The 13,528-nt window shown below is 39.1% G+C and overlaps 1 protein-coding gene across 3 annotated transcripts in view; it reads left to right on the top strand.

The window, feature by feature from the left end:
• Window positions 1-13,528, top strand: part of LOC149313033 (N-heparan sulfate sulfotransferase 4) — a 164,792-nt gene that overhangs the window by 86,566 nt on the left and 64,698 nt on the right. For all 3 annotated transcript variants that reach the window (XM_089527066.1, XM_089527067.1, XM_089527068.1), the window contains 2 exons: window positions 6,871-7,056; window positions 10,419-10,547. In XM_089527066.1, the coding sequence (XP_089383192.1) occupies window positions 6,871-7,056; window positions 10,419-10,547 (315 nt within the window). The remainder of the gene's footprint in view (window positions 1-6,870; window positions 7,057-10,418; window positions 10,548-13,528) is intronic.

Consider the following 13,528-nt stretch of genomic DNA (forward strand, 5'->3'; position numbering starts at 1 on the left):
CTCTTATGACTAAAAGATCTTGGCCACTTTTTAAATTGCTATTCCCAAGGGTACTTGTAATTAACATATTGGATTGCAAAATAGGAGTACTTGTTGATATGCAAATGGACTTTAAATTTCCTGGACTTTGAAAATCTCCCTATTGCCACACGGCCAGGGGAGGAAGAGCCAGCCTGCTAAAGATACCCACATACCATCTTAACTAAGGACAGAAAAAACAAAATGCAGGCATCTAACATCTTCAGTTTTTTTCCTGTTTGGTATGTAAGATCTTGACTGATGAAGAAGCCAGTGGAGCTTCAAAAGCTTGCAACAAGTAAATTGATCATTTTGGTTGGCCAATAAAGATATCACTGTTCGGTGGATTTTTGTTTGAATTTACATTTCCCATATGCATTTTTATTGACATTTCAGATGGAGATTGCAGATGGAAAAAGAACATTCTAGTAAAACAGTTGGCCTGTATGCATTGGCCTGTATGCATTGTTTGGATAGGTCACTTCCATTCCTGCTCCCCACAAAGTGATGGAAATATAGGCATTACCACTTCCAATAGTGCATTAGTTAGTTTTTTCTACTTCAGGTACATCAGGTGTCTACTATTCACCATTACATTTGTGTTAACTATTATACTTGTGTGAATGGGTGGGCAGAGGTACAACACTGAATACAATATTCTCATGCCAGGAGACAAGGGATCTCAGTTGCTATTTTAATCTGCCTCAAATATACCATGGTAAATTTTCATGGGGTCCTTTTGCACTACACAATTTTTACTCCATCACATTGCAGCCCACTGCATTCTCACTCTCTTCCTATTTCTCCACCAGCTGAGTGAACAGTTAAAGGGCCTTTTTCTGCTGCTTCTTTACAGTTACAGAGAGGGCTAGAAAACAAACTGAAAGAACCTTCCTCTTTTTTCCCCAGTGTTACCTATTTTCTCCTGTTGTGCTTTCCTTGAGCTGCCCTGGCTGTCTCAAGCTGAGCTGACCAAAGTGGATGGATAGAAAATTGTTTTGATAATATTTTTTCACTTTGCTGTGGCTAGGTGGGAAAAGTGGATTTCATACTGCTTATGTTATATTTTGTTGGATTTTTCCTGGTCAAGGGGCTGCACCTACGAGCAGACTACATGTTGCTTTACTCCCCTTAGAAAGCAGAGAATACACAGAACTGGGGGTGGGGAGGGGAAGATCCATAGAACCACAATGTTTTCATCTTGATAGCTTTCACTATTTACAAAATGCATTTAGTTCAAAGAAAGTTATATTTAGTCCCTGCATCAAATAGTGTATTTAGAACCAGGCTGCCCAGGAATTGAAGTGTTTGTGTTTCTAGTTTGAACTTCACAGCAACTTCATGTTTAGGGCTATTTTGTCTAAATTAATTATCTGAGGGAAAGAATCCATTATAGAAGATGTAGCAGACAGCCCAATGTTATGGAAACTGTGAAGCCAGTCCTCAAGGTCCTGCTGCTGTATATGGGAGATTCTTTGATTCTCAGGCAGCAGAAAGACATTTTTTCTCTGCATCCCTGAATACTTCTTCCTTGGTTTTCTGCACTAGTAACTAAGTATATACCTCTGAAAAGAATGTAATGGTCGCTTCTAGGCAGAAGCTCTCCAAACTCGTCCTGATGTTTGTTAATATTACTGGACTTTTTTGAGTAGAGTTGGAAGGGACCATGGAGATAATCTAATCCAACAGTTTACAGTCCTAAACTGGCAGACTAACTTCCAGTGGAGAAGAGTCTACCACATTCTGAGACAGTCTGTTTTAATGCCAAGCAGCTGTTACCATCAGGAAGTACTTCCCAATATTTAGTTGTAATCTTCTCTCTTGTAATCTGAATTCATTGTTTCAAATCCTATCCTTTGCAATACTATTTTTTTAAAAAAAATCCATCTTTTTTTCTGACAGCCCATCAAAATTTGAAGATGGTATACTCTCAGCTAAACATACATAACTTTTTCAGTTCTTCCTCATAGAGGTGAAACAGATGGGCAAAATAAAGCAGATTCCAGCCACTTTGAAGGCAGGACGTTTATATAATCCACACCTCCAAAGTGGATGGAAATTGAAACGATGCCATACTCTGAGCCTAAAAACTGGAGCAAAAAACCCGACACTAACGTGAATGCGGGACTGCAGCAAAGCAAAATTATGAAAGTGTGATAACTCAAATGGATGTAATTACAACACAAACCAGACAGTCCAACAGTGGGTATGGGTTGAAGGGGGTGGTGGAGGAGGCTTGTATGGGTGGGGGTTTCGATTATTGTGCTTTGCCAATCTATCACTTGCACACTGATGCACCAATGCCCTGTACTGGTGGAGCATTACACGTGTGACTGTGTGGCTGATCAAAGGGGCAGCCATGAAATGGGATGGTATCTGGGCAGACCTGGGAGATTCCTGGAGGTCTCAGGCATGTCTTTGTCCAACGGTGCACATATATTGTGTGGAAGCAGCAAAAAAAAAAAAAAATCCTACTGGTAATTACACAGCATACAGTTGGGGAATGTGTTTTCAACCCACTTTGGGAGCAAGCCATGTGGACAGCACAGTTTCAACCTACTTTCAGAAAAAGCCATTTGTCCCAGCAGATAGATCTTGGCTTCCAGGCTCTTTACTATCTTTGCTGCCCTCCTCTTGACATATTCCTCTACTTCGTTATGGATTGATTTTGGAGTAGTTGTGGAGCTCCTCATGATATATTTGTATATGTATCCATCTCCCAGCTGCCTTGTATCTTAGGAAGGGGTTTTAAAATGTCCTAAGCCGTATATCTCCCCCTTGCCTTTACCTTGATTCTAATGACTTTAAAAAAAAAGCATGCAAAATATTTGCATTCCAATAGTTGCAAATGCAGTTGGCTAGGTTTATGGTGATCCCATTCTCTCCACCTTAACAGTTTCACTTGACACCAGCCTTTATGTCTGTATTTTGAAATAACAAGGTGAAAATATTGAAAATCCCAAACATCAGAACTCTCATAGGACTACTGGGAGTAAATTACATGCACACCACTCTGCTATGAAGTTGGGAGCAATGATTTTACTGTACTGATATTCTGACTCTGCAAGCTCTTGCACTGCTTTAACACTGGGTTGGTGGAATCATTTCCCTATCCTGAGGAGGTAGGCCTTTCTCAAGTCAAAAGAGTAATCTTTTAATACTGATTACTAACAGAAATAAACCTGAAGTGAATATGTGAGATCAGAGCACAAAGTAATAACTGAGTAAAGGTGACTGGGGAAAAACATTTTTATAGTGCACAAAGCAAGCATGAATTTACTGTAGGGACACAAAGAATATTCAAAGATATTTCAAAAATGGTAAAAAAAAAATCCCAACCATGTTTTTCAAGCATCAAAGAAACCCTGCTGAAGAGAACCTTGGACTGTTGAGAATCATCACAGTTCAGGACTTATTCTGAGCAAAATTTGTGTGTGGTTCTTTTGCACGAAACTCCAGCATATTCTGTCTAGGAAATAGCATTTTCATCATAAAAATAATATTTCTGCACAATATGCATAATATGTTCCAGAAGAAATACATTTTTCTATGCATAAAATATTATATTATGTGTATGGTCATAAAAATATTTTTGCTATGTATTAAATAATATAATAGGGAACTTATTCTATGAATGCCGGTTAGCTTCTAATAGCATGGAGCACTTCAAGGGAGGAGCTGCCTTTGATGGCCTCCAGTAGAAAGAGGCCAGATAGTGCTGTCATCAGGTGTTGAAGTGTCTTGATGTTGATCATGGGTGGGGCATAGCTATTACATTTTTAAAGAGGCTTCTGCCCCTTCTGTGCCCTCTTTTAGACAGAAAACCCATTCTCCCACTTCCAGTGCAGTATGAGCTTTGCTGGAGACTTCAGGAGCAGTTAGGAATTTGCTCTTTTGTTTGGACATTGTTGCCTACCATACACTGTGTCTAGGAAGACTTTGGCAATCAGTTAAGGGTGGAGTCTTTAAATAGGTGATCACCTTGCAGTTAGTAGGGGAAGAAACCTAAGACTTATGGTGACCATCTTGGCACCCATTTGGTGAAGGGATAGGCTCTGGAACTGCCTTTTTAGGTCCTGGGACCCAGGAGTGGGGAAGGAGACTACCCTTAGGGCTGGCTTGCAGGGTTTGCCCTTAGGTCCTGGGATTTAGGCAGGATTCCTTGGGTCTATCTGGCAAAGGAGCAACCCAGCTAGTGGGCTGTCCTCCAGACTCAGGGTTTTACCCAGGAGAAGGCTGAGGAGGAAATCAAAGAGTGATATCTGCTTCAGCTGATACCACACTAGGTTGCTCCACTACCCTTTTTGTTTTCCAGGTAGTGCGCAAAAGGAAATTTTCCAAATTCAATACAGTTTAAATAGGTTTTAAGCAAAATAAAGTTCTCATTGTTCAGTTCAATCTTCTGTGTCTGGTTTTGTTATTTTATGGTTGACCAACAAAAATTGATACATGGTTAATTTGCAAGGCGGGGGAGAGAAACAGCACAGCATTTTTTGTGCAGAAAATATTTATGTGGAGAAATAGCATTTTATGTACAGAAAACAGTGTTTACTGTATGGAAAACATTGTTTTCTGCACAAAACTATATGTGCAGAATAAGTCCAAAATTGTGAACAGGCATTGAAAACTACTGTGTTTTCACAGGGCCATTACAAACGGGCCTAAAAGTGCGCGCTCTGCACGTGCTAGGGTTAGAAAGGGGCGTCCTTTCTGGACGCACCCCAACCCTAGCACGCACAGAGCGTGCACAAAATGGTGGCAACCATTCCACATGGACGCCGCCATTACGATGTCACGACCGCGCCGCCTCTATACGTGCCAGGGCGCATAGTGCGCCCCTTCCCCAGCCGCAAAAGGAGCTCCAAAATGGAGCTCCTTTTGCCGTTTGCGTCGCTGGGCGCAGCCTTCAGACGGCTGCGCTCAACGACGCAGAGGACTCCTCCCTGCCGCTGTGGGGTGTCCTTGGGGCTTGAAGCCCCAAGGACACCCCTTTCCAGGCTGTGGGGAAGGGGCCTTTTGCCGCTTCCCCGCAGCCTGGAAAGCGGCAGATTGGGGCCTCAGCGGCTGCCGCTCTAGCCACTGAGGCCCCGATCCGGCTGGGAAAGGGGCAGGTGCAGGCCGCCGCTTTTCGGCAGTCTGTAACCCGCCACAGTTTCCTTCAGTGGGAAGAATATTGTTAAAATTACTCATTGCTTCCTTTGAGAGGAAATTAGTGAAGAATTGCATCCTTAGTTTATTGTATATTGGACCAGTGATAAGGGAACTAAATCACACCTTTAGGTTACATACATTTTTTCCCTATAGCATAGATGTTTGGAATAAAAATTAAAGGAGAAAGGGCATGTTGTCTTGGGATTTAGCTGAATGTTGCTTTTTAGAGCAAAAAAAGAGGAGGTTGAAGCAGTCACTATGGTTTACATAGTGTTCATGAGCCTGGGAAGGATGTGTTTGTGACATTTTCTGTGCAATAGTTTACATTTTTCCATAAAGGCCCACTTCTTTGTACATGTGTCATCGTTACTTGTGCATAAATATAATGCTACCTTTTAAGATATCATATAGTATCCTTTGATGTGCAGAAACAGAGAAGTAAAAATTTTCTACCTTTAGTGCTACCAGGGTATTGCAAAACGCATGAAAGATAAGCAAAATATAGTCATGGCATTAGTAATACTAGAAATACCTATAAGACATTTTTGAAAAGCCATTTATTGTGACACTGTATATTGTCCACTGACCAAAGGAGCTTAGAATGTCTGGGAAGCTGGCCTACCAGCTTCCCAGACAAATACCTCTGTTGTTTTCCTAACAACACAGAAGTCACCTTTTATATCAAAGAACATATGCAACTTTTAGAAATAAAAGACAAAAATAAGTATATCAACATATTGATTCAAAGAATAGAAGCTTAAAATAACAAAAGCTTGAACAATGAATCAGTTCTTATTGATCTTGGATACACTTACACTTACATTCACGTATCACAATAAGGGTTTTCTCTATGATATATCCCACCATGTAGAATAATTTCTCCAGTGAAATCAGGCTGCCTCCCATTGCTGAGTGTTTCTGCTGTTAATTACCTGTAATAATTTACTTGTACACTCAGATATTTTCCTAATTGTTAACTACATCAAGTTACCAGTTACTGTTTTTATGGTTTTATGGATTTCACTGTTTAAATCTTTTTATTATCTTTCCCTCTTAATCCTCTAAATGTTTTTCTTTAAGATGAACCATTTTGGTTGGTTTGGTTTCTTTTTTCAAATAGAAAGTGGCATATAAATGCCGGGGCACTTTCAAACCATTTAATTACAGTACTATGATTCAATTTTAAGTGTCATGACAAATCCTGGGATACTGTATGTAGTCTAAGGAGCAGCATTTTGAATTCTCAAGTAGAGCACTCTAGTGCCTTGGCAAACTACAAATTTCAGGATTCCGCAAGATGCTTCCAAGGCAATTTAAATGGTATCATAATGCTATAATTGTATGAAAAGGCTCCTGTAAATAAATGATATAAACAGATCCAAACATTTCCTCCCTCTAGTTGAGATTATGTTGTACAGTGCGCCCTTGGTATCTGCTGTTTTTTAGTTCCAAGACCTTTGGTGTATACCAGTTTCTATGGATGGTCAAGTCCCATTAGATACAATTACATAGTAAATGGTGTGTTGTAATGGAAAAATTAAGGTTTGCTTTTGGGGATTTAAATTTTTTATTAAAAAAATATTTTAAAGCCATAGATGGTTGGATCTGTGCATAAAGAATCTGTGAATACAGAGGGTTGACTGTATATCATCCTTCTACATATGTCATGTTTATTTTGTTTTTCTCTTTCCCCCACTCCAGGAACATGGTATTCCAACTGACATGGGCTATGCAGTGGCTCCTCATCATTCTGGCGTCTACCCTGTTCATATTCAGCTTTATGAAGCCTGGAAGAAAGTATGGGGCATTAAAGTCACCAGCACTGAAGAGTACCCTCATCTGAAACCTGCACGGTACAGACGGGGCTTCATCCACAATGGCATCATGGTACATTGCATTTCCATTACCTCATAATCGTTTTTCTGCAAACATGGGTAAAACAATGCTCTTTCCCACCTTGCTTGGAGATTAAAAAGTGGAGTGTAATAACTATCACTGACAAAGCAAATTTAAGCAATTGTGCTACTCTTGAACTGAACATTCAGTTACAATCCATTCCACCAGTTGACATTCCAGTTTCCCTGTATTTATTGAAAGCTGGCAGAGGAACACTTGAAGAGAGTATCCAAATAGCAAGATTTTGCGGTAAACAACCACAAATATTTTCCACAGGGATAAGCAAATCAATTCAGAGATATCTTCTGATGATAGACAAAACTACTAATTTTTTAAATAGTATCTTAAATTAAATTTATCTGTAAGTGAACATTCAGACAATAAGCACAATTTTGCTGGGCTGCAACTTTGCCTAGGATTACAACATGTTTTATATATGTTCTGAACAAACTCAGATGGCCTACTAATTTTTCCTTGCCAATGTGTTGTGTGTGATGTGGCAAAAGCTTCAGTTGCCACAGCAAAAGGGCATATACCCAACCACTACAAAGAGATGACAGCTGTTTATATTTTCTGCTGAATGTCATGGCATGAGGTCAGTGATCGAGTCCAAGGTCATATCTATGTAGGATTAACTTGGCCCACATTGTTATAGAAAAAAAAAGCTCTGGTTAGTTGGCAGCTGTAACAACCAAAGCAGAGAGAGGGAACAGATTGGAGCAAAAGGCACAGATGAACATTATCTCCAAAGGAAATGTCAAGGAAATTTCAGGCAGATGGGAATTAGAACATTTGCAAAAGACCAATCATTACTGTATCAGTATAAAAATTGGTTCTAGATGTTAGCTCTAGATAGATTTTACAGGGTCTGCTCTTGCATAGATTTCATCCTTATAAACATTTATTTTGAGTCCTTGATTGGTGTCTGAAATGAAGACTCACAAGGACTCCATAGGTGGGGTATGTAGAGCCCTCCAAATATTATTTGACTGTCAACTCCCTTCAGTTCTAGCAACCAAATAAGTGGTGGGGGATCATGGGACTTGTAGTTCAGTAACACCTGCAGTGCTATATGTTCCCCACACACTAATATTTTTAGAATATTTCAGGCACATGCAAGTTTTGAAGTGTGAGATAGTTCCAAGCCCTCTGCAGATATAAAGAGGATGCTTTTTGCAATGTGAGCATTTGTGTCAAAATTCTCTTCACATGAATGGCCGCTTGATTTCACTTTATTTGTTGCTGCTTGCAGAAATGAAAAAAACCAAGAAATTGTAAACTTTAAAAAGTTATTTGAAGGATGAAAATGCAAAGGAGACCCTTGATAGGATGTTCAGGTCATCTATTCTCTGATGTTCCTAACCCATGAATTATCAGAGATAAATCACGACTTGCGGGGAGATATTAACCAAATATAGGGATTTTGCCACACATACAATTGGCTTTAAATTAAAATCTGGAAAATTGTAAGTAACACCTATTAGTCTTGATTATTATATGTAGAACCAGCAGAACCAGCATTTAGAGCAGGCCTTGTTGGACACCTGCAGAAATCTATATCCTTGCAAGTGTCTTGGTGTCAATCCCTGGAGCCTCCCAGCAGTGCAGCTGTTCCACCTTGCTGATGTTGCTTCTTCACCTGCCTTCCATAAACATGCAAGCAATAGGGATGTAAATTGTCATTTATTTTGTTTCAGCATGAGAGAACAAATAATTTTACCAATTTCCTGTGTAAGAGTACAATAGTTTCTGCACAATTTTTACTGATTATTGGCACTTAAAAAAAATCTATTCACACAAAAAAGTACTTTGGAGGGGACAATAAAATATGATTTCCCATTCTAAACAAAAACAGGTTTTATGTGCAAATATGCCTATTTTTAAGCACAAATACATTTCTTTTATAACCACTCCTGGACTGTGAAGAATACTGTGTCCATTTTCCATTTCCCCAGCAGGCTATCTTGATGTTTTGAGAAACCATTATTTCACTGAGGATATGAAAATTTTCAAATATACTTTACATCTGTAGCAAGTAGTCTTTAGTGTTGGTCTCTGCTTCTGAAGGGAGGGCAAGACTTTCCATCGCTGTTGCAAAACATTTTGCCCAAGGGCCCACCAAAATCTGGGACTGGCTTTGGCTAATCAGAACCAAGATCAGAAGTAGTACATCATTGTACCAAGCTGTTCAAGATGACAATAGGAGGGGTTTATAGCTTGTCTTGCTTGTGAACTTCCTAGAGCTTACCTGGCCACTGTGGGAAACAGGATGCTGGAAGATATGTACTTGCAAACTGTTATAAACCTTTGTTTTCACTGATGTCTATATGTATTTGAGCATGATGCAGTGGTTTGAGTGCTGGTCTATGACTTGGCAACCAGAGTTGGAATCTCCATTCACCCATGGAAAACCACTGGATAACCTTGGGCAAGTCATACTCTCTTAGCCTCAAAGGAAGGCAAAGGCAAACCCCCTCTGAATAACTCTTGCCAAAAGTTGGGAATCACTTGAAGGTATACAACAAAACTGCATCTCTTCCAGCAGGTATTGTCATAAAAGAGACATTTATATGTGTGTGAGAGATCAGAAACTATTTTCCAAAATGGCACTTGCTGGTTGCAGTTTTGTTATATTATCAAAAGTAATTCATGTTTGAAAACTAAGTCTATATGTACATACCTACAGTACTCCAAACAGAGAGAGGATGACCATCAGTTCCCCTATGTTTTAAATGTCAAGTTTACTCTTCCTTAACCAACCAGGCTTTTGCATACAGTCATAAAAAGTGAACTGATCTCATATGCAAGTATGATTAACATTAAATAGTTAAATTGGTAATAGAAACATACAAAACTCAGAGTTTTAAGGATTTTATATAAGAATAATAATTGTTGGAAATTTTTACATAAAATCATATGTAAAACACGAAGCATGAATTGGTGGACATCATCTTTCAATTTGGACTAAGTGATCTGGTATCTGATAGTTTGTGACACTGTTTTAGTTGATGCAGATATTCATAATTCAATTCATTTATTTATTTATTTAAACAAATATTTTAGACCTCAAAACTATATCATAATATAGTTATATTTTAAGGAAGGGCCATTTATGCAAACATTTGGCATTGGAATATCAACCCAGGGTTGATAGCAGGTTAATTTGAGGATGTGCAGTACACATTAAGTCTGCCATATTATTATAAGTCCCTGTGCTAGCTTCAGATTAAGGTGTCAGAAAATGAAAGAACAGAGAGAGAGATATACACATACATGCACACAGAGAGAGAAATACATACATACAGATCCATGTTTACACATCAGTCCCTATAGCTCTCCTTTGTCTTTCTCAGGTACTCCCTCGACAGACATGTGGACTTTTCACCCATACAATTTTTTACAAAGAATATCCTGGAGGGCCTCAAGAACTAGACAAAAGTATCCGAGGAGGCGAACTGTTTCTTACCATTCTTCTTAACCCTGTATGTACCTTTTGCTTTACAATAGTAGTGAAATTCTATGTGAGAATAAAATAAGTGTGGGGTTTGGACGCTGCAATCTTTATTTCTATACAAACTGGGAATAACATTTGTTTGGTACCATGTATACTAGCATTCAGATGTTCTGTAGCCGATACTATTTTTGTGTGTGTGGAAACTTAGATGAATGAAGAGTGATATCTTTAAAGAAAAGATGCACCCCAACATAGGGAGCATATCTGAACATGATAATGGTGGTGGTGGTGATGATGATGATGATGATGATGATGATGATGATGATGATGATATATTTATTTATGGTATTCAAAACATTTCACAAGTGTTGTTGTACAACAAATCCTGCAATTATCTTATTGTTATCCTCATATCTTAAATACAAGTGAATTGGGGGAGGGGACACTAAAGTCTGTCTGAGGGGTCAAGTGGATTGGAGGGGCCCAACTGAGTCCTGAGCAGCACAGGACCACAGCAACTGGATGCCACAGTCCCAAGGCTGGCCACTGCCATGATCCACCAGCAAGGAGCTTCTTTTGTGACCAGGTTTGGGCTTAGGTCACCCCAACACAGCTTCCAGATGATCCGGGGCATGGGTCTTCTGCATTTCACACCCCCGGATTGGCCTGAAGCCAGTGCTTTTTGCCTGTGTGTTTTGAGCCTGAGCTTACCTAAAACTAGGTATGAGTGATATTTTGTTTGTATTGCTTTTTTTTTTTTTTTGTAAAATTCCACAATTCACAATTTTCTTATTAATTCAACAGGGAAAAAATGAAAATTATTGGGATGGAAAGCACATTTGTCTTTTTAAGGAAATGACATTGTGTGCTTAGATCATAATGTTCTGGCTTTGAATCCCTGTGTCTTCATTCTCCTGATTAGAATTGTCACCTCTGTTTTTCTCAGGCAGAATCCTTACCTTTAACAGATATATGGAAACCAAGTATGAAATGATTCTCTTATCGGTCTCAGTGTTGGACTACGCCTGTGGAGACTAAAGTTTGAATCCCCACTGGCACATGGAAGACCACTGGGTGACCTTGGGAAGTCACACTTTCTTGGCCTCAGAGGTGTGCAAAGGCAAACTCCCTCTGAAGAAAACTTGACAAGAAAATCCCATGATAGGTTTGCCTTAAGGTCACTATAAGTTGGAAATGGCTTAAAGGCATGCAACAGCAACAATGAGAATAAATTAAATTTGTCCAGCATGGATGGTTAAGAGTTTCATTTCATTCATCTTTCATAGGAACATTCACAAATTTCTTAATGAATCTGACAGGGAAAAAAAAAACCTTAAGATTAGACATAAATGATGGAAGTCTAAGGCAAAACTGACACATGTATCCAGCCTTATCCAGACCCTTGAGTGAATTCATGGAAAGCCATTCAAGCAAGTGACTTTCTAATTTGCAGCTCTGTCTCTTAGCATCTATAGCTCATCACCAATATTTCATATTTATATGTGATCCTGGATTTATTTTCTTAAAATTCTTCACCGTAACATAAAAGACCACCAAGACTGTAAATACTTTGCGGACGTTTGACTCAATTTCCGACAATAATACATTGCTATAACTTCTGCTAAATAAATCAGTCAAAAGTCATCCAAACCTAAGTGAGAATTTGCCTACCCTGGGAGGAGTGTGATCTCTTTTATCCTAAACTGAATAAAGACCATTTCTTGCATTCAAAGAAATCAACCTTAACACAAATGCCATTAGGGCTTACAAAGCTGGAGACAAAACTCTAATTTAGACCTTCTGCAGAATCAATCCAAATGATCTTCAACATAACAGCCTATATAGCAACATCTAATCAAGTATTCTGTTATTGTGGATGACAAAGTAATATAAAAAAATATTGCATTCTATTGTCATGTTATACATGTTATACGCTGATCTCTGAATTAATAGGTCCATTTTATTGGTGATCAGAGGAAGTTTGCCAGGATAAATGAGGTACCATCCATCCTGCCACCAGGGACGTAGCCAAGGGAGGGGGTTCTTGGGGTCCGGACCCCCCCTTCCATTAGAAAAATGAATGGTGTGTGCTGCTCCGCCGCTGCACCCAAGCCCCATTATAATGGTGGCATTTAGTCTGGACCCCCCCCCTTCCTAAAATCCTAGCTACATCCCTGTTGCCACTAGGCCATGATCTGTTCTACCTTTTCCCACTGCCAAACAGAAGATACTCTACATTAATATATTATTGACATAGCTTCTCTTATAAGGAATTGTTAATTCAAGTTGATCTCAAAATGACTGTGAGATCAATGCCAGATCAGAAGTGGTTCACTTGAGTTTAATGAGTGCACAATTTATTCACAGATGTACATGAAGCAAACTCAACATGCTTATCTACAAACTCATTTGTCCACAGATTCCATTAATGTTCCACTAAAAATAAAACTCTGCTTGGTAACATGCTGTGGTAACATGCTTGGTACTATGCTTTTAAGTAATTATGAATAAGGATATACAGAAGCTTAGGACTTATGACAACACTAAGGTGAATCTATCATGTGGCTTTCTTGGCAAAATTTATTCAAATTTTTTGTTCCTCGGAGGCTGAGAGGGTATCACTTGCACAAAATCACCCAGTGGATTTCCATGGGGATTTGCACTCAGGTCTCCAGAGTTGTCATCCTGTGATCAAACCATTGTACCATGCTTTTATCATATAAGGCCTATTAATTATTTTCATCTGTTGTATTAACATATGGACAAGAGAGTGATGAGCATGAAGAGGAAGAAAATTGCTATCTATGCGAGGCTCTCTGTGTGGTTTGGAACCCTGGAATATCAAGGTTCCAGCTCAAATGCAGGACATCCATGGACAATGAAGGATTGTTTAGGCTTGTAGTAAACCATGCATAAAAGAGCTAATAAACTGTGGCTGGAGGGAGGTAGAGGCGACAGGGACAGGACACCCTCTCTTCACATTATAATAACAACATGTAAAAATAATGA

This window comes from Sceloporus occidentalis, unplaced genomic scaffold (genome assembly GCF_023333645.1).
Source record: "Sceloporus occidentalis isolate IW3139 unplaced genomic scaffold, rSceOcc1.0.p SCAF_5, whole genome shotgun sequence".
NCBI lineage: Eukaryota > Metazoa > Chordata > Lepidosauria > Squamata > Phrynosomatidae > Sceloporus > Sceloporus occidentalis.